The following is a 22,810-nucleotide window of genomic DNA, read 5'->3' on the forward strand; positions in this document are numbered from 1 at the left end:
TCTACTTCATGTTGACATAATTTTGTAAATGTTCTTTTTTTTAGGCTTAGAAATTTAGATGCAATTTTTTTAATTTTCAAGAAAATTTCCAAAACCATTTTTTTAAGCACCAATTCAGTTATAAAGTGATTTTGAGGAACTTATGTATTGGAAACACCTATAAATGACCCCATTTTAGAAATAAGACAAGTTTTATATTAAATCGGACATGCAGAACGGAACAACGGAAACGGACAGCGCACATTGTGTTGTCCAATTTTTTCCAGGACCCATTGAAAATGAATGGGTCCAGAACTGGTCCTGATCTGTTCCGCAAAAAACGGAACAGATCAGGAAAGAAAAAACGGACGTGTGAATGGACCCTTAATATGTCTTTTTGGGCGATTGTCTTAGGTAGAATACAATTTTTTTGGGATGCTATGACAATTTGATTGGTACCATTTTGGGAGACATAATACTTTTTGATCACTTGGTAATATACTTTTTGTGAGGGAAAAATTGGCTGTTTTGGAACTGGGGCGGATCATAAGATATTTATATATAGCCAGTAGATATGGCCATGGCGATACCCAATATGTCTAAAAAAAATTATAACTTAATTGTGAAAAAAGGGCGCTTTTTTGTTTTTACTTTGAACATTTATTTTTTTATTATGTAAAACAGTTTCTTTTTTACTTTATTATTTTTTTTACTTTTGGCGGTCTTATCCCCTTTACAATGCATTACAATACATCTGTATTGTAATTTATTGGCTGTAAGTGTCAGTGTAATACAGTTATAGCCTGTGTCAGTGTAATACACTTATAGCCTGCTTGCCTGTGAGATCCAGGAATCTAGATCTCACAGACATCTATGGAAGGCAGCCACAATGCTTATGGAAGACATCAGGCTGGCTTCCCGGCCATTGGGTCCCCATCACAGCAGCGTGGGGACCCAATGGGGACAGGTAGGGAGCGATCTCTCTCCACACACATGCCGTGGTCAGCGATGACTGCAGCACAGCAAGGGTTAATGTGCCGGCATCTGTGTTTTCACCGATTCCGGCACATACAGCATCTCCTTCACTTGCCCAATCAGCGTGCTGTAGCAGTTAGGCGCTGGTCGGGAAGTCACCTCTTGCAGCATCATACTTTTACGCCGCTGGTCGGGAAGGGGTTAAAACAATTTAGAATTTTTTAAACGGGACAATCCCTTTAAGTGTATGGTGCACAAAGTCAAGGGTAGACATCTAAATCCTTATATACCTCCCAAAGAAGTTCAAATCCATCTCTCTTCTTAATTTCTTTAGCTAGATATCTGTGGAAGAAAATGAAATGTTTGGTTTGTTATTATAGTCAGTGCAACTGAGTGATATACTATATACCATATACCATGCACACAAATAGTAAATAATACGTATTACATATACATTGAAACATGTTTGAGATGACTACCCAGTGAATAATGGTGTTCTAGTGGGTGGTCCAATATTCAAAGAAGTTAGAAGAATATAAAATGTGTTGTAGAAATACAAAATAAAAAAATTAAGGGCATGCTTAAAGAGATTTTTAAGAGGATTACTATAGTTTTAACAGCTACCGTATGATCATGCACATTTTCCACAAACTTTTTTCCAACTTGGACTCTCCTGACCCGTTTTCACCATGTAAACAAACCCCTCTAGTTTATTCCCATAATGATGTATGTAACACTTCCTGTTGCTATATCCAACCAAGCCCATAATGCATCTTTGCCATAGCTCCTGCATCACCCCTGACAAGACCCAGTTAGCTTATAGCTCCCCCCACCCAGCTAGTTACATAGGCACACTCCTATCACTGCTGCTTTAGCATGCCCATGGACATAACATCACAGGGAATAAGAAAGAGATGTATGGAAATGGTCAAGCGACTGCAGTCCAGAGTAGAAGATATGAGCAATAAAGGTGAAAAATACATAATAAAATTACAGCTACCTTCATAAATTGTTATTTTAAAGGCTGTTGAATCAAACCAGAAAACCCTCTTTAAAGAGGACCTTTCACCGATCCTGACATTGTGAACTAAGTATACAGACATGGAGAGCGGTGCCCGGGGATCTCACTGCACTTACTATTATCCCTGGGCGCCGCTCCATTCTCCTGCTATGCCCTCTGGTATCTTCGGTCACTAAGTTATAGTAGGCGGAGATTTCGTTCACTAAGCTATAGTAGGCGGAGTCTGCCCTTGTTCTGCTGTAGCGCTGGCCAATCGCAGCGTAGAGCTCACAACCTGGGAGGTTATTTTCTCCCAGGCTGTGAGCTCTGCAATGCGACTGGCCAGCGCTACAGCAGAACAAGGACAGACTCTGCCTACTATAACTTAGTGACCGAAGATATCGGAGGGCAGAGCGGGAGAACGGAGCGGCGCCTAGGGATAATAGTTAGTGCAGTGAGATCCCCGGGCGCCGCTCTCCATGTCTGTATACTTAGCTCACAATGACAGGATCGGTGAAAGGTCCTCTTTAAAGCATCACAGTATATAACCCAATGTCGCTTACATTTCAGAGCTATTAATTTGTCCATTTAGGAGGCATGCACATCAATTTCACCTGCTTTTGTGTAAATTAATTTGACACTGAAGAGGCAACAGAAAAACAACTCCCAAAAATATGGTGCCCATAGACAATTACTCCTTCATTATCCTTCCTGGCTATTTTCTACTTTAGAATTTTGCAAGTGTTCTTGCCACTGCTGGCGGCATGAGATAGTACCTTCAGCCCAATAAGTTTGCAATTGTAGTCCTGCTTCTCCATAATGGCATATCCATATGTATCATTACAAGAAGATGTGTGTGTCTCCCAGCACAGTCTCAGTGACATGGACATGATTCCAGGACTTGGATCATTACATGTGAAAGGCCATAGAAGGGCATAAACCCAGCATCAGAATTGCTCCTGCTATCTGTTTCTTTGTTTGATGAAAAGCAGCAGCAGGATTGCCAGAGCCCCACAGAATGACCTCCAGTGGGCTCCTGGTCTGCAAGATTTTGACCACATTTTCAGAAACAGACTCCATTAGGGTGGCATGAGGTTCAAACATCCTGTAGTGGGACCTGTTCTCACAGCCCAGTACTGTGAAGCTCAACTGGCATTAGCTAGAGAACATTAGAATTGTCAGATCTGCCATTACTACCCTGTTACTTCCAAATATCCCAGCAAGTTCACACTGAGAACATGTGACAGACATGAATGAGTCTGGAGACGCTGTGGTGAACGTTGTGCTACCTGCAACATCATCCATGATGAGCAGTTTAGGGGTGGGTCAATGATGCTCTGGGTGGGAATATCCTTGGAGAGTAAAAAATAAATAAAAAATACTTGTGATAACCGATGGTACCCTGACTGCTGTTAGGTACTGGGACAAAATCCTCAGAGCCATTGTCAGACGTTACACTGGTACAGTGGGTTTCGGGTTCCTTGTAGTGCAGGATAATGCCCAGTTTCATGTGGTCAAAATGTTTAGGCAGTTCCTAGATGACAAAGACATTGACCTAAATCCAACTGAGAATCTCTGGGACATGAATTATGAAGTCACTCAAATTGGATCTGCCTGTCATGTGAATTTTTTACTTTCATTTTCAGTATAATTTGGGATTCAACCTTCAATTGGTTGAAAATTCTCTAGAATGGTCATATTTAAGATGGTAGAATAGATTAGCCAAATGAAAGGGTTACTGAAAATCTGAATGATTCACATTTTGCAGAATCAATCATCAAAGATTGAAGATACCCCAAAACCATATAGTTCATTACTCATGTACAGTAAGGCGAAGGTGGGATAAGAGGAGTAGAACAGACAGAAAAAAGATGGAGAAGGATATAGAAAGGGAAAAGCTAGAGGAGGTTACCAGAACCATAGGGACCATTCTGTATAAGTAAGACAGGGGGTTATGGGAAGGAGTATATGGCAAAGGGATGACAAGGATAATGTGAGAGAAGAGGTACCTTTGGGAGCAGAATATGAGAAAGGTGTGTGTGTGTGTGTGTGTGTGGTGGGGGTCACCATGGGAAGAAGTATGAGAGACAGTGGAGAAACCTCAGCAATATGTGAAAAGTGTGTGCGAGTAAGGAGCGGTCGTCACAGGGAGCGTTATATGAAAAAGGGTGGAAAGACCAATGGGGAGCAATTTGTGAGAAGGAGGAGAATTCTTTATTGTTAGTAGTGTGGGAGTGTAGTGAAGGTACTGGAGGATGCTGTGGGATGCTCTCTAGCAGTATGTAGCATGTAAGTAGTGTGTGAGTGTACTGTGTGTAGCAAGTGCTTATGTAGCATAGTGTTTTGCAAAGTGTATGTTTGGTCTGATCTGAATTTTCATAAGGGGCCTGCTTTGACATCTCAGTAGAGAAAAATGCATCAAGGTTGTCCAAGGGAACATGGCTTCTTTTTTTCCACAGAAACAACACCTCTCTTGTCCATAGGTTGTGTGTGGTATTGCAGCTCAGTCCCATTCCCTTAAATGAGACTGCCCAGTGGTGCTGTTTCTAGCAGGAAACGGGCATGCCTTCTAGCATCTTACCAACTATTTACAGCTCAAGAGATTCATAGAGGGCCTTCCTTTCCATTTCTTGGCTTTCATATCTTATTTGAGAGCACTTAAGTCCTAAAAGTCAGATAATGGAATTGAATGCTGGGGGAATAAATTCCTTGTGTCCACAGAATCTGAGTACTTTATTCCCTTAAATAACATATACTAAAAGTGATAACAATAAAAACAAAACTGATTTTCCAGAGTAGACAGATCACATTATAGTTAGCAAAAGATTATTAAAATGCAATCATAAAGAAAAATTGCTACCAAAGGTGTACATAGCCTTTAAGCTCCAAATGGCTCCAAATGGGTTTTTATAATCTTATGGAGCCTAAAACTTCATACTTAAATATTTTATTTAATTAAATAGATATTTCCATCTTGCAATTTAATGGCACAGCACTACAGTATAAACTCAAGGATCCCTGTCAATCCTGAGAATGAAGAGACAAAGCTACCTTCATTTTTCTACACAGCAGCACTTTTCCCTGCCACCCAAAGCAAATGTCTGCAATTTCCAGAATAGCTGGTGGCTGGGAGCTCTGTCGAAAGGTTATAACTATTAAAGGGCTCATAGTGCTGTAAACATGTACTACAAACAATTCTGTGCTTTAAAAGTTGTCCATTAATTGTAAACACTATTGATTATGACACTCAAAAACTCAAGCTACATTGTAATGCAGTGTTGTGCTTGCAACATGTCTAGTATTGTAGGAGTAAATCTCATTTAATAACATCTTACTATTTATTTTTATCAGATGCTGTAAGAATAATCAGGATTGAGCAGGTAAAACACTGTGTTAATGAACTGACATTTGAAACAGACGTGGGAAGGAGAAGAAAATAATGCTAACATTTTCTTTTAAACCCCGTGAGGACCCGCACCGTACATTTACCGGGTTGGTGACAGGTGCTGAACCGGTCAGCACCGGTCTCCTCCGAGGTGAGGCAGGGGACACCAGTGTTTGGTGTCCCCGGCCAGCACTGCGATTGGCTGGAACAACGCTATGGCTGCATAGGAAAGGGCATTCTAGCTGGTGACTGCATGCAGAGAGGGTATGTGCTTTTCTGTGCTGTTTGTTGGCTTGCTGGGACTTGTGGTGCATCACCACTGCAATTTCAACTTTTCCTGAAGAAAGAAGAAAAGAAGAACATCTGGAATTGCTGCACTGAATAATAAATTGCAACTGGTGTGAATTACCTGTTGCCGCCCAATGAAAAACTGATTGAGGTGTGTGATATACCTATAATATACATTCTAACATAGAAAGTATAATATAGTGCATTTGTATTGTGCAGCAGTTGTGTGCAGTTCTGTGGAGATACCGCAGCTAGATAGAGGGACAAACGCTATTGGAATAACTAATTGCAACTGATGTGATATATCTGTTGCCCCCCAAAAAATTGATTAAGGGGTTTGATATACCTGCTTCCACAAAATACTGATTAAGGGGTTTGATATATCTGCTTCCACAAAGTACTGATTGAGGGGTGTGATACACCGGCTTCCACAAAATATTGATTGAGAGGTCTAATACACAGGCTTCTACAAAATATTGATTGAGGCCTGCAATACAACGGCTTCCAGCAAATATTGATTAAGGGATTTAATATACCAGCTTCCAGCAAATACTCATTAAGGGGTTGCATATACCTGTTTCCACAAAATACTGATAGAGGGGATAGATATACCAGCTTTGACCAAAACTTGATTGAGGCCTGTGATACACCGGCTTCCACCAAATATTGATTAAGGGGTTTGATATACCAGCTTCCAGCAAATACTCATTAAGGGGTTCTATATACCTGTTTCCACAAAATATTGATAGAGGGGATTGATATACCGGCTTCCACCAAATATTGATTGAGGCCTGCAATACATCGGCTTCTACTAAATATTGATTAAGAGGTTTGATATACCGGCTTCCAGCAAATGATTATTAAAGGGAACCTTTCACCGGAATTTTGTGTATAGAGCTGAGGACATGGGTTGCTAGATGACCGCTAGCACATCCACAATACCTAGTCCCCATAGCTCTGTGTAATTTTATTGTATAAAAAAAAGATTTGATATATATGCAAATCAACCTGAGATGAGTCCAGCGTGAAGGAGCCCAGCATCGCCCCGCATCCTCAGAATCTCCTCCTTGCTCCCCGAAGTCAGAAAGCTAGAGCGCCATAATCTCGCGATGCGCGAGCTATTGCATGTGCAGTTCGTTCCCTGAGGCTGATGCCAGCACAGGGAAGTAACACTATGACGACACTGCGCATGCGCTAGCTCGTGCATTGCAAGATTACTGCACTCTAGCTTTCTCACGTCTGGGAGCAAGGAGGAGATTCTGAGGATGCGGGGCGGTGCTGGGCTCATTCACGCTGGGCTCATCTCAGGGACAGGACTCATCTGAGGATAATTTGCATATGTATCAAATATTTTTTTTACACAATAAAAGCACACAGATCTATGGGGACTGGATATTGGGGATGTGCTAGTAGCCATCTAGCAACCCATGTCCTCAGCTCTATACACAAAAGTTATGTTTTATTATCCAGTTTGAAGATGTGTTGGTGACTTCGGATATCAGGACATTCTTGCAGCCAACCCATCAATAGCCACCCTCTGGATCCAGCATCAAGGAACGCCTAGACCGACAGGTGTCCGAGTACATAGGGTTAGCGGCTTATGTGGAGACTCTGTCCAGCACTACCCCCTGATGCAGCATTAGCAAAACGCGCGTCGGGTCGCAGGAGGAGAGTATGAATGTATATTTTGTATGATAATACATGTGGATGCTATTTAACTATGTATGGGCTATAATAGGATATATATGTGAAACGATCATATGCACTTTTGCACTTTATTTTGGTCCCAATTTTGGATCAATTGTCCAGCAATATGTTTATATTTAGCCATTAGCTTGTATCCCCTGCTAGGGCATTGTTAGCCTTGTATGTGTTTGTATCACCTACCATTTTAACATCGAGATTTTAATTATTATGGAATAATAAAGATATATTTTTGTTACTTTCTACTCAGACTTTCTTTGTTAGTGTTATATTATAAGGAAATGTGCTTCATGACGAAGTAATTTGCAAATATTTTTTGTAAAATTTAGCAAAGCAGCCAAATCAAATTTGTAAGAATTGCGCTCATCTCTAGAAATAACATATGCTCCCTGTATGATGCACGTCATCAACCTAGTGGTGCATATGCTTTCTAAATTAGTACACTGGCTTTCGCAAGATGTTGTCATCGCCGACTCTGGGAGAGATCTTAGAAATTCAGATAGACGGAAGACCCAGGAGTCGATCTGACAGATCTCTATTGTTTTTTTTGTTGCTGACAAGTTTCCACCCCTTCACAGGTGTTGCTCATTTTCTGTCAGATGGCCCCTTTATATGTTCCGCCTTTCACTGGTTTCCCTGTGACTAATAGATCTTCTGTGGAGTGCTCTGCTTGTGTAGTGGTTCTGTGGCTAAGTACTTTTCCCTTTCCTTTTGTGTCTGTTTTGACTAGGCCTCAGGGAGACTCTGGCTCCTTCAGGTTGAAAGGAGATGGTTGCCTCTTTCCCTGTTCCCTGAGGGTTTGGTGCAGTGTTTCAGCAGACTCAGGTTCCAGTGCATGTTCATTTCTACCTTTGAGATTTGCACATGTTGATAGCAGCTTAGGAAGAGATATTCAGGGATTGCTAGGAGGTGACCTCTTTCCCTAGGTTTGGGGCCTAGTCTGTTGTTGTTTTGTTTTGGTTCCCTTTGGTTGTCCTTCCTTCCCCGTTCTACCCGTGACAGGTGTTGGCAAAGTCCAGGAGACTGTCCAAGAACTTCAGCCATTCTTACATAGCACTCTTTCCTGGACCTGCAGTGAGAGAATTGCCTGCCGATACACCGCTTAATCTGAAATATGCCAACTCGCTGGAATTTTACAATGCATATGCTTGAGCATCTCTACGAGCAGCAGACAACCGTGAATGATTTTGTCATGCACCAGGCAGCCTCAGCATCAGGTAGAATGTGTTGCTTCAAGGTCAGACAGCAGCAGCTCATCTGAGATGCCTGTCGGATGCTGAAGCCATTTGTAGAGACCACAAAGTTTGCTAGCAGGGACAACTACAGCATGAACAATGCCATCCCTCTCATATTTATATTAGAACACACACACTGTCACTTATGCAGCAGGGGACCACGGTGGAAGAAGAGCAGCTGATGCATCTTGCTACCCCCCCTATAGCTGTTGGGGACACACCAAGGGAATCTGCCATAGAGATGAGAATGATGAGGATGAGTAGTGGCAACTGTAAGACGAGGAGGAGGAGTCGTCAGAGATGAGGGAGCAAGAGAACGATGATGAGGATGGCACCAGCCAAGACACCCAATCATTTCAGTGGGGGGCTGAGCCAGAAAGAAGTGGCTCATCGGGCATGCTGGATCTTTCATGCAAGTGACAGGCGTATTGTTGATATCAAGCAGTCTGATGATTACTGGATAGCCACACTTTTAGACCCTCTCTACCAAGGCAAAATGGGGAAATGTTTTTCTCTGGCAGAAAGGGAAGATAAATTACGTTACTGCCAGGAAACACTGTGTATGCAGCTTGCCGCAGAATAAGGCCAGCAGACAACTTCCACCAGCGTGTCTGAAAACGAGGCTTATCTACTTTGTATAGATAATCTAGAAAAGGGGATGTAAAGAAAGAACTATGTGAGTGAGTCTACACACGGAGTATCCTTTTGGTATATATACTGTATATATATAAATGAAAAAAAGCCAGCAGCACACCAAAGATTTCAAAAGGAAAACGTGCGGTTTATTCACCCAATGTCAGTAGCAGCGACGTTTCAACCGCTTGTTGCAGTCTTTCTCAAGCTGTGTGCACATGTGTTACAATCACACAATATATAGGTGTGTCAATAATATAATCAAAACAATACATAAAAGTAACAAAATTCATAATATCAACAATTGGGGCATGTGAACAAATCTAAGCAGTGTCAAAAAAGTTTGTGGATGCAGTACATTTGTAAAGTGCCATAATTAAGCACATCATGTGTCCTAAACATACATAATGTACTGTAAATACTTACAATTCAGTGCAGGTGTAACCTATTACATAATATAAATGTAAAAACTCACAATCAGCTGATAAGCTGCACATAAGGAGCATCGCGGTCTCTGCGGTGTCCCAATTCAGTCTCTGCTCATGCGCGAGAACACTAAATTGCCAATCCCTCAGACGCAGAGACCGATAAGAACCCTTAACAAAGATGGCCCGGTCTGTTCACTGTTCATTCACAAGTGTGCGCATGTCAACGCAGAAGTGTCGGCCTCCCATCAGCAGTCATGTGATCATTGTCACATGATCAGGCAACGGCAGATAAACAAGCAAGTTTAGGTAATTCAATAAAAGATTATGGGTCAGGATCGCATAGATACTAGGAATCCCAAAAGTAAGCGGGTCACGCACACATGGGGATCTAAGCTCCAGCGTCCTGTCGACCCTGTCGTCTGGTCCTACATCCACTCTCAACGTGCACATGACAGGGAAGGCTGGTGTCCCACAGCGGGGACTAACCGTATCAGCGGTCAAGTCACCGCCGCAATAAGGAGACGGCGGCGTCGCCGTGGATCATCGCTGCAAACCGTCCCCGTCCCCATTGGGTCACCTCACTATTCACCCAGTACACTGAATGGCTAATGTCAGACTTGGATATAACCCTGACTACATCAACAACTACTTATTAAAATATTACAAATATACAACTACATGGAACTATTATGGCACTTTACAAATGTACTGTAGCCACAAACTTTTTTGATACTGCTTAGGAGATTTGCTCACATGCCCCAACTGTTGATATTATGCATTTTGTTACTTTTATGTATTAATTGTTTTGATTATATTATTGATTGACACACCTAAATATTGTGTGATTGTAACACATGTGCACATAGCTTGAGAAAGACTGCAACTAGCGGTTGAAACGTCGCTGCTACTGACATTGGGTGAATAAACCGCACGTTTTCCTTTTGAAATCCTTGGTGTGCTGCTGGTTTTTTTTTTCATTTCTACTGATTTGGACCGTGGTGCTGGTACACACCGGCCTGATTTGCACCCGATACTGGCTGGGGGGATACAGTTGTTTTCTGTGGTCTTCTGGGTATTTTAGTGTTGCTGAGCTCACCGGTGCGTTCCTTCTTTTTAAGAATGTTCCAAACAGTTGTTTTGGCCACGCCTAATGTTTTTGCTATCTCTCTGATGGGTTTGTTTTGTTTTTTCCGCCTAATGATGGCTTGCTTCACTGATAGTAACAGCTCTTTGGATCTCATCTTGAGAGTTGACAGCAACAGATTCCAAATGCAAATAGCACACTGGAAATTAACTCTGGACCTTTTATCTGCTCATTGTAATTGGGATAATGAGGGAATAACACACACCTGGCCATGGAGCAGCTGAGAAGCCAATTGTCCCATTACTTTTGGTCCCGTAACAAATGGGAGGCACATATGCAAGCTGTTGTAATTCCTACACTGTTTACCTGATTTGGATGGAAATACCCTCAAATTAAAGCTGACAGTCTGAAGTTAAAGCAAATCTTTTTTGTCTCATTTCAAATCCATTGTGGTGGTGTAAAGAGCCAAAAATGTTAGAATTGTGTCAATGTCCCAATATTTATGGACCTGGCTATTTATTTTTTAATTATGAGAATCAATAGGTAAAGTATGTTCTATCTCTTTAAATAAGTGCTCATACACATTCAATTGCAGTTGGCTGAACACTTGTTTGTATGTGTTCTCAGTGGCAAGAAGGGAGTAAAACAGCTGTCTGTGACCAGGCCATATTAAACAAAAGGATCTGATGTGGAAATGTAATATGTATGATCCTTTTGTCCTCTAAAGTCATCTGTTGAGAGTGAATCAGCTCATGAAAATGGTGGATTTGTCCAACTTGTATGTGCATGGGCACTATAACATGTGAACACTTTCTGCATATATAAGTATACTGACAGATTAAAATCACTTCCACAAACAAAATCCTTCACAAGCATTACAGGTTGTTTTTATGTCCTTAAAAGAACCATTTAACAACCAATCAGTTCTAAGCTGTAGAAAAGTCAATGAAATCCAATGATTTTTAAATGGAGAAAAATGAACCCATTTGTCTTAAGTGTGACAGACAAGTGTGATCCCTGTTGGATCTTAAAAATAAAGCTCAAACTAATAACACATAATTGATGTAACTGTACCTTCACCAGGATGACTTGAATGAATGAGCGAAAAAATGACACTTATGTCAACTCAAACCTCAACGATGGCCTTGAGCAGTGGAAAAGAACTGTCCTTAAGATATAAGGTCAGAATACCAGCTCCAAAAGCCAAATCTATTTTCAGACTCTGAGGTACATTAGTTCTGTATCCTTCAAGTAATCCCCAATGTAATATATCAGCAAGATGTGAACAGTTCAGCTAGCCCAAACAGCTGAAAACTTGGATAAAAGAAATCAAAGAAAAGAAAAAAAGAAAAGAAAAAAGTTGACAGATATAGTAAAAACTTAGCAAATCCCATCTTGACAATGGCCTTCAAAAGCAAATCAAAGTATTTTGTGCAACTGCATGAAGATTGCTGCTAGAAAAGCTTTGGCGGATGCAGTAATCTCATTAACATTATAGTTCGCTGTAAAACAAACTCTAGTAATGATGGTAATATGTTAAAAGGTTAGAGCCAGAAGACAACTGGACAAGATGTGGTACAGCAAAGTGTTCTCTAAAACCCTTATCATGGGATCTTGTTTTCAATTAGAATATAAAGACAGAATGCTAGAGTGATTTTATTTATTACACCTTACTAATAGGGTAATAGATTGATGCAAAATGCAGCGCAAAATAAATGAGAATGATGTCAAGAGCACTTAGCAGTTGGAAAGCAAAGTAACAAATAAACCACAAAATGCTTCACTTACGGATATGTTTTGCTTTATGAATTAATTGTTCCATGTATTAAATAGATGTTAAAAAGAATCTTTCAGCTCCAAAATAACCCCCAAGCTAATGTAAGCGGTGTATAGTATAAGTGATGCTGAGTCCAGTCATGTAATTTCTATCTTTATTAGAAATGAGCGCATTTCTTAAAAATTTGATTCAGCTGATTCGCCGAATTTAATAAAAAAATTTGCTTTGTGATGAATTACTTTGCCACGAAGCGCACTTTTTTGCGGGTGCAATGACAGGGAGCTGTGGTAGTGCTGCCCCCGTCATTGTACCCCTTATATGCCACGTTCATACATGATCCCTGCATCTGAGTGTACAAACAGTCTGAAGTTAACATATAAAAAAAGTACTTCAAACTAGCCACGTCCATTTGCGTGCGACAGGCCGGCCGCCCCATCTTGCTTGAATATCTCGGACGAAATCTGTGGTGCGACAATACTTCATCACGCTGGCCGGCCTGGCGACGTTTGACGTCATCACGCCAGCTGGCGTGATGATATAATCTCACACCACACGGGATTTTGGCTGAGATCTTCAAGCAAGATGGAGGCTGGCGGTCCTTCGTGCGGAAATGGAGATGGTAAGTTTGAATTTCAGGATTAATCGATTCGCTGACACGAAGCATGAGGAAATTTGGCATCTAAGAGAATCGAATAATTCCTGCATTTCGGATCAAATGCCACTTTGTGGGATTCGATTCGCTCATCTCTAATCTTCATTGTGTTCCTACAAACCAGCAGTAAAATGAATTGAGAGGATTCCTCTTTGAGTCCTCTCCATTATGTGCATGAGCTGAGGAGTCCTCTCAATGCATTTTACCGCTGTTGGAACACAGTGCTGGAATGTTGGAATGCACGTGAGTATCAAAATAAAAATTACATAACCAGATATCAGTTACACTATACACCACTTATTTTAGTTTGGCGGGTGTTTCAGGGCTGCACCACTTTCCAAGTGGTGGAAGCTGCACCTTTCAGAGAACTGATGGCATGTGCCGAGCTGAGGTGAAGAGTCCCAAGCCGTCATTTCTTTGCCAAAAAGGCAGTACCAGCCCTGCACACACATGTAGAACAGAAGACGGGCCAGTCCTTGAGCAAAAGTGCACGGCAGTGCCGACATTTGGAGCGGTAACTATAGTCCGGGACAATACATGTCTTTTACGTCCCACTGGGTGAATGTAGTTCCTTCACAGCCACACTAGCAACTTGGCTAGGTGACGCCGCTTCCGCCTTTACGTTCTCAAGCCGTTGGTCCTGTGACAATGTCCTCCTATGCCTCCTCATCCTCCACCGTGTCCTCAGCCTCCACTGCATGGACAATTCACAGTGCCCCTCCAGCATACCACATGTGCAGGGCACAGGTGTCACACTGTTCTGCACCTAATTTGCCTGGGCAAATGGAGTCACACAGGGGAGGAACTGCTCCGTGTTCTTCATCAAGAAATTTAATCCTGGCTTTTTCCTTGACAACTCAAAATTGGAACCACGTGACCGACAACGGGAAGAACATGGTGTCGGCTTTGCATCAAGGAGGGCTGAGCCATGTTCAATCTGGTTGCAACTGTCAAGCGGTTCCTGAAGTCTTCCACCCATCTGCAAGACATCCTAAAAATGTTCAGGAAACTTTGCATGCACTTCAGCCGCTCGTACACCGCAAAGCATATGAGAGGGCTCAACACACAGCCTTGGGATAAAAGCTGTTCTTCAGCCTAGTGGTGCGGGCATGTAGGGCTCTAAGATGCCTACCAGAGGGTAGGGGAGTTAAAAGGCTGTGGCCGGGGTGAGTTGGTTCCCCGCAGATCATTTTTGCCCTGTTGCTGCAGCGAGCAGTGAAGATGTCATCCAGTGATGGTAACTGAGAACCAGTGATTCTGCCAGCCATTCTGATGATGCGCTTGAGGGTCTTCTTGTCCTTAGAAGAGCAGCCGGAGTACCACACTGTAATGCAGTATGTGATAACAGATTCTATGGTGCACCTGTAAAAATTGACAAGCAGCTGTTTTGGGAGTTGTGCTTTCTTCAGACTCCTCAGAAAATAAAGCCTCTGATGGCCTTTTTGGGTAATTTCTGTTGTGTTTTTTATCCATGACAGGTCCTGACTAATATGAACTCCCAAGAATCTGAAACTTTGAACTATCTCCACGTTTCCACCATTAATGCTAATGGGATGGTGTCCATTTTGTTTCTTCTTCCTAAAATCCAGAATTAGCTCCTTTGTTTTCTTGGTATTGAGTATGAGGTTGTTGTTCTTACTCCATCTCTCTAGGTTCTCAACCTCTTTCCTATAGGCTGTTTCATCATTGTTGGAGATTAGGCCTATCACGGTCGTGTCATCTGCAAATTTTATAATGGTATTGGTATTGTGAATAGGTTTACAGTCATTTGTGAAGAGGGAGTAAAGGAGAGGGCTCAACACACAGCCTTGCGGTACCCCAGTGTTTAGTATTAAGGATGAAGAAAAGTGCTTGCCCATGCGTACGATTTGTGGTCTTTTTGTAAGAAAATCCAGTATCCAGTTGCACAGGTGTGAGCTGAGACCCAAGTTGTTCTGTTTCGTTGCCAACTTGTTGGGAGGGATGGTGTTAAAGGCCGAGCTGTAATCAATGAACAGCATCCGCACATAGCTGTCTCTCTGCTCCAGGTGTGACAGCGCAGTGTGAAGGGTAAGTGAGACAGCATCCTCAGTTGACCTATGTGCTCTGTAAGCAAACTGGTATTGGTCCATGGAGGTGCAGATCTTGCTCTTCATGTGCCTGAGGACAAGTTGTTCAAAAACTGAAGAACAGCTTTTACCCCAAAGCAATCAGTCTCCTAAATGCTCAGAGATTATTGCCCCTTCCTAGGATAGAAACTACCACAGACTGAAAGTGACTGCTGCATTCATGAACCCATGATGACCTCTTGTCTGCAGTGGTGTCTGAATCAGTGTGTATATATACTCATAAACACTTCCTACTTTGCTCTTGCTATATACATGCTGTGAATAGTAATGCCTTCTAGTGCAATGTTTTGTTTTTTTCTAGTGTAATGCTTTAGTTTAAATGTCAGTTCTTGTTCCTCTGTCCATGGCATCTAGGATTGCTCTAAACAACATTTCATTGTATTGTACCTTGTATTACATTGTATTGTACAGTGACAATAAAGGCATCTTATCTATCTTATCTTATACCCTCCTCTAGCTGCAGCGGCAGAACGGCATCCCCCGACATGGGCTGATATGCGACATTTCCACCTGTTGGAATTTCACCCTCCATATGTTGGACCGACTATACGAACAGAGATAGGCCATAAATGATTTATTGATGATCCAAGTGGACAGGAATACTTCCCTGTGTAACTTCGGTGTCAGCTTATGCGTGACACCTCTTGTTTGCTCAGGCCCTTTGAGGAGGCCACATTATTTGTCAGTCGCCAGGACTACGGGCTGAACAACATCATTCCACTGCTTCATGCCCTGGAACAGATGCTGGTAACAATGGCTGGTCAGGGGACTGGAAACGTGGCGCCTAGATCTCATGGCCACATCAGCCCTGTGGGGGCTGAACTGGAGGATGAAAAGGAGGAGGACATTACATTGGAGCACAAGCAATGAGTAGTGAAATGGGTGGTTTTTCTACACAGGTGAAAGGAGAGGAGGAGCAGGAGCAGCCAGAGCAGCTACAGGGCGATGAGGAAGATGACCCAGACACACTGTGGCAGTATGCAGTGGAGATGGAGGCAGGGAGTCCCTCCGAGTCACTTGCACAAATGGCCCAATGCATGCTCACTTGCTTGCTTAGTGACAGCTGAATTGTCACCATTCGGCAAAGAGATGACCTCTGGCTCTCCACCTTGTTGGACCCTCGCTACCGGTACATACGCTGAGAGGGAGGACACACTGAACTACTATAGAGACAACCTATGTAGTTGATTGGCCACTGCCTATCTGCACCATCGTCCATCCTCTCGCAGGTATGACTGGGGGAGCAGTCTGCGCTCACGTTACTCTGCCATGGCTTCTGTGGCAGGGTGGGGGGTAGGAGCAGTTTCAGCTCCATCAACAGCAGCTTGAGCCTAGAGTCACTGATAAGCAGCTTTCCTCACCCACCTAGTGAAGAAACTACTCACCAGCAGCAGCAGCTAGACCTGGAGCAGGATCTGAGCCAGCAGGTGGTGGCATACTCGAACAGTACCCTGCCACCCCACATTGACGATCCGCTGGACTACTGGGCAGCCAAACTGGATATGTGGCTGCAACTGGCAGAGTTTGCCCTGGAAAAGGTGTCCTGCCCGACCAGTAGTGTGGCATCAGAGCTGGTGTTTAGTGCAGCGGGGGCCATAGTTACCCCAAGAAGAACTCGCCAGTCCACCCAAAATGTGGAGAGACTGACCTTTGTCAAGATGAATCAGGCGTGAATCAGTCAGGATTTCCACCCACCAATGCCTGATGCATCAGACTAGATCATCCATGGTGCTACACCAACACTTTGACAAAAGAGACCCGTCTCTTCTGGCTACCTGCATCAGATACTATTCTGATGCTTCCACCTGCCTGATGCTACACATCTGATGCCAAGTGCTCCTTCTTTCACCCACCATCTTCAGCTGGTACTGGAATTGACACCAAATTCTACACTCTGTCACCGGGTCACTCTGTGGTCTCCTGATGCTGCTGCCACCTCACCACTATGTCATAGGGCCACTCTGTGGAATTCTCATGCTGTTCCCACCCTCCTTACTTCATGACTGGGCCACTATTTTGCCTTTCGGCCTAGCTGACATCATCATTTATTTGACTCTTCTTCTGATCTGTCAGAAGGAAGGAAAAATTAGACGCACAACTGATCCTGTCTATTTAACAGCTGTAAAGCCTGCATGACATGTCCCTATTTTGCATCAGAATTAGCTTATGATTTGGTAGCCAAAAGCAGGAGTGGGTACAAAACACAGAAGACAAGCAAATATTCCATTCACGTGTCATCTCTGTTATGGATCCTCTCCTGTTTTTTTGGGCTTTAGCAATACTGATGGATTACTGACCAAATGCTGACCGAGTGAAGGCAGATGCTCCACAGACAGGATAAATTTTTTGTGGGTTATTGTTCTGACGGATCAGAGGAAGGGCAAAATATACAGTGACGTCAACACAAACTTACTGCTGACACTGTCTCCACTCTGTCAGGGGGGCTCTACTTGTATAAGTGTTTAATAGAACATGTTCTGTAGATATCTATGTGGAATCAGCTGCCGGTAGTGTAAAAGGGGTGCACTTGTTCTTGACGCTAACATTGACCTGTAAGGCTGAGTTCACACTTGATTTATTTGGTCAGTTTTGGCCTCGTAATTGCCCAAATAAGTGAAGTGTGCAGTGATTCTAAGAGAGACGCCTGTCATCTGCATGTCATACTGACTCACAGTATTGTTTCACTACCACAGCAGACTCCCTATGCGTGTTACTGCAAAGCACAATGTTCTACACCGCTATAAAGGCTCTCTGTAGCCAGGAAATAGAATTTTTTTTAACGCGATTCGCCACACAAATACATTTTTATCGAACCAAATTTTTTCGAAAATTTTGTCAAGACGGCCGAATCACAATTTTAAGAAATTTGCTCATCTTTAATATATATATATATATATATATATATATATACATATACACAAATATAAACGCAACACTTTCTAAATATAAACGCACACTTGAACTCAAAGATCTTAAACATTTTCTACATACACAAAAGACCCATTACTCTCAAATATTGTTCACAAATCTGTCTAAATCTGTGTTAGTGAGCACTTCTCCTTTGCCGAAATAATCCATCCCACCTCACAGGTGTGGCATATCAAGGTGCTGATTAGACAGCATGAATATTGCATAGGTGTGCCTTAGATTGCCCACAATAAAAGACAACTCTGAAATGTGCAGTTTGATCACACAGCACAATGTCACAGATTTCTCAACGTTTGAGGGAGTGTGCAATTGGCATGCTAATGACAGGAATGTCTACCAGAGCTGTTGCCTGTGAAATGAATGTCCATTTCTCTACCATAAGCCATCTCCAAAGGCGTTTCAGAGAATTTGGCAGTACATCCAACCGGCCTCACAACTGCAGAATATATGTAACCACACTAGCCCAGGACCTCCACATCCAGAATTTTCACATTTATGATCGTCTGAGACCAGCCACCCGGACAGCTGCAGCAACAATCAGTTTGCATAACCAAAGAATTTCTGCACAAACTGTCAGAAACCGTTTTAGGGAAGCTCATCTGCATGCTCGTCATCCTCATCGGGGTCTGGACCTGACTGCAGTTCGTCATCGTAACCGACTTAAGTGGGCAAATGCTTACATTTGATGGCGTTTGGCATGTTGGAGAGGCATTCTGTTCACGGATGAGTCTTGGTTTTTACAGGGCAAATGGCAGACAGCGTGTGTGGCGTCTTGTGGGTGAGCAGTTTGCTGAAGTCAACGTTGTGGATTGAGTAGCCGGTGGTGGCAGTGGGGTTATGGTATGTGCAGACATATGTTAATATGTTTTTATATATATATATACTGTATATATATATATATATATATATATATATATATAACAGAAAGAGGATTCGGCGGCACCAGTCTGGCTCAGGTGCTATGTCCAAAGGAGTGAGCTTCAACCTTCTTATATATGTAGAAAACGGGACAGCACTCCAAGACTTGAATAGAATAGAAATCTTTATTCACCCATGTGAAAAATAATTGCAACGTTTCAGCTCACAACTGAGCCTTTCTCAAGCAAAGAAACACAAGCCTGTGCCTGTCTTATACAGCTTTCTCAAAAATCAAGTGACCAATGAATTTTACAGATCAAAAACATGTGACTATTCATCATGTGAAAATAATTAACCTAATTAGGTCATGTGAACAATTACATATGCAAAGTATCCTACTCCTGAATACATAGAGCTGTGTCCATTAGTATTGCATCCAAACTCTTAACATTTGAATAGTGCATTTAACAAGGTGCATATGTGCATGAATAAAGTGCATGAAAATACAAAAAGGATAAATCATATATTAATGTTTAAAATCATACACCACGGAGACTGAGGAAAACAGTAAACGTTTGACCATGTCTGACAAAATCGCATGTCCATGTGAATACTGGCCAAGAACAGCACTGTTAACTAATACTGCCAATACCACATAATGTCAAAGACAGACCTCTGCCTCCAATATGCGCCCGCAACTCAGCTCCATTACATCGCCAGCAACCTAGTTTCATGATGTTACTGTGTAGGGGCTATTGCACGCGCATAATGTGGCATTACTTCAAAGAACCGTCTCAGTTTGGAACAAGGCACTTATCATTGTGTCAACCTCACTGTCTGGGCCAATCGGAAAGGGATCCAACCTCCCGGGTGGATCAACCCCTCCAAAATTATGGTCAGGTAAGGGGGACAACACACGTGAGTGTAGTGTACCCCGAACCGTCTCACTGTTTCGGTCCATAGACAGTGTAATGGGGATCTCCCATATAGACCACTTAGTAGCAGAGATTAATTTTGACACAGCGTGGATTTATCCTTTTTGTATTTTCATGCACTTTATTCATGCACATATGCACCTTGATAAATGCACTATTCAAATGTTAAGAGTTTGGATGCAATACTAATGGACACAGCTCTATGTATTCAGGAGTAGGATACTTTGCATATGTAATTGTTCACATGACCTAATTAGGTTAATTATTTTCACATGATGAATAGTCACATGTTTTTGATCTGTAAAATTCATTGGTCACTTGATTTTTGAGAAAGCTGTATAAGACAGGCACAGGCTTGTGTTTCTTTGCTTGAGAAAGGCTCAGTTGTGAGCTGAAACGTTGCAATTATTTTTCTCATGGGTGAATAAAGATTTCTATTCTATTCAAGTCTTGGAGTGCTGTCCCGTTTTCTATATATATATATATATATATATATATATATATATATATATGTACACTTTAATTACTATGATGGCTATCAAGAGAGAATTTTTTTATTTATAGCTACAGTATATGTTTCTTCATTAGAAATTACAAATTGATTTTTTGGTGTAGAAGTGTGGAACATAGTGTAGTTGAGCTGAGATACTGTGAATTATTTGTAGGAAAAGATGTATTCTCTTACTTGGATAATGCTAGGGCACGGTTTACCCTCTCCTCTAGTCCTAAGGTCCCTAAAGCCTTCCACATCAGCCAGAATTTGAATGCATCTGCTCGTCTACTGCACTGAATAGATTTGTCCCCGGTGTCATATCGAACATCATAGAATTTATCCTGCTGGAAGAGATAGGAGGCTTCCGCTGAATGACATCTTTTAAGCAAATCCTGAAAAAGATGATGAAACAGACAATGAAACTCTAACAGTGAATTGTATCTATTGTAACTATTGCAACTAAGAAAATACTGTCTTTTTGAAATTCTAGTAAAGGTGTCTAACAGTTGAACTGTGATATAACCAGTATGTTACCGTTTATTTTGTATGATCACAATAAATTTTAATAATATTTTTGAGCATAGTTTTTGAGAATGTGTTCAATTGAGAAGAAATTCACAGATTTAAACAATGTACTGGGCAGTGGCGTACATAGGGAAGTAAGGGCCCGTAGCAAGGATCAAACCAGGCCCCCCACACAGGACAGAAGGGTTTCCTCCTAAACCCCTTTCAATGACCCTTGGGCCATTTTTTCCACTACCTCATTTGCTAAAAGTAGTTCCTTTAGAGGGTACAGTCCTGACCAGGTTTTCAACCTCAGTAGAAGAGGGGATGATCCCAACTGGGCCCCCTCTTGCCCTGGGCCCCATAGCAGTTGCATGGTCTGCCGCTATGGTAGTTATGCCCCTGGTACCTGGTATTACTAATTTTTTAGACAAAGCACCAGACCCTAGATGCAATTGCATTGTCTTCGTACTCTGGACATGAAAATGCTTGCCTGTGTGTGGCTGTTCATTTGTAGTTTCCATTTCAGAAAGGAAAGGAGTGGCATGCAGCTCAAAAGCAGGATCAGGCAAGTGGTAATGGTGCACTGTGGGTCCCCCATATATATAAAGAATGGGGTCTCTTGATCCTTGTCTGGTACTCCATAAATAAGTATATGAGTTAGGCCTCATGCACACGACCGTTTTTGTGGTCCGCATCCGAGCCGCATTTTTTGCGGCTCGGGTACGGACCCATTCACTTCAATGGGGCCACAAAAGATGCGGACAGCACTCCGTGTGCTGTCCGTATCTGTTGCACCGTTCCGTGGCCCCGCAAAAAAATAATAATATAGCATGTCCTATTCTTGTCGGTTTTGTGGACAAGAATAAGCATTTCTACAATGGGCCGTTCCGTTCCACAAATTGCGGAAGGCTTCCGTTTTTTGTGAATCTGCGGTTTGCGGACCGCAAAAAATGGCATGGTCGTGTGCATGAGGCCTAAGGCTACATGCACACAACCGTAGGTGTTTTGCGGTCTGCAAATTGCGGCTCCACAAAAAAAAGGATGGCATCCGTTTTTTTTTTTGCGGATCCGTTTTTTGCGGATCCATTGTAATAATGCCTATTCTTGTCCGCAAACTAGAAAAAAATAGGGCAAGCATTATTTTTTTGCGGGGCAATGGAACGGACATACTGATGCAGACAGCACACGCTGTGCTGTCTGCGTTTTTTGCGGACGCATTTAAATGAATGGTTCCGCATCCTATCCGCAAAAAAAAAAAAGGGACGGACACGGAAACAAACAACGTTTGTGTGCATGTAGCTTTCGGCTACATTCACACATCCGCAACGTGTTTTGCGGATCCACAAAACACAGACAGCGGCAATGTGCGTTCCGCGTTTTGTGGACCGCACATTGCCGGCACTAATAGAATATGTCTGTTCTTGTCCGCAATTACAGACAAGAATATGACACGTTTTTTTTTTTTTTTTTTTGCTGAACGGAAGTGCGGACCCAGAAGTGCGGATGTCCGTGTCCGGGCAGCACATCGTGCAAAATGCGGAACAAAATTGCGGACGTGTGAATGGAGCCTAAGAGTGGTGACTGTGCATTCTATCTTCATTATACTTTATTTGTTTTCTAAAAGGCTATGCTGCTACCAAAATACGCATAAGGCTACATGCACACGACTGTGGCGTTTTTTGCAGTCCACAAACCGCAGATCCGCAAAAAACGGAAGCCGCCCGTGTGCCTTCCGCAATTTGCAGAACGGAACGGGTGGCCCATTGTAGAAATGCCTATTCTTGTCCGCAAAACTGACAAGATTAGGACATGCTATATTTTTTGGGGCGGGGCCTCGGAAC

The 22,810-nt window shown here is 42.4% G+C and overlaps 1 protein-coding gene across 1 annotated transcript in view; it reads right to left on the reverse strand.

Annotated features, from left to right (window-relative positions):
* GADL1 (glutamate decarboxylase like 1) overlaps nucleotides 1–22,810 on the reverse strand; it is a 465,799-nt gene that overhangs the window by 86,898 nt on the left and 356,091 nt on the right. The window contains exons 12-13 of the mRNA XM_044293805.1: nucleotides 20,655–20,854; nucleotides 1,245–1,296 (exon numbers count right to left, since the gene is read on the reverse strand). Coding sequence (XP_044149740.1) covers nucleotides 1,245–1,296; nucleotides 20,655–20,854 — 252 coding nt within the window. The remainder of the gene's footprint in view (nucleotides 1–1,244; nucleotides 1,297–20,654; nucleotides 20,855–22,810) is intronic.

The sequence above is a fragment of the Bufo gargarizans genome, chromosome 5 (genome assembly GCF_014858855.1).
Source record: "Bufo gargarizans isolate SCDJY-AF-19 chromosome 5, ASM1485885v1, whole genome shotgun sequence".
Taxonomy (NCBI): domain Eukaryota; kingdom Metazoa; phylum Chordata; class Amphibia; order Anura; family Bufonidae; genus Bufo; species Bufo gargarizans.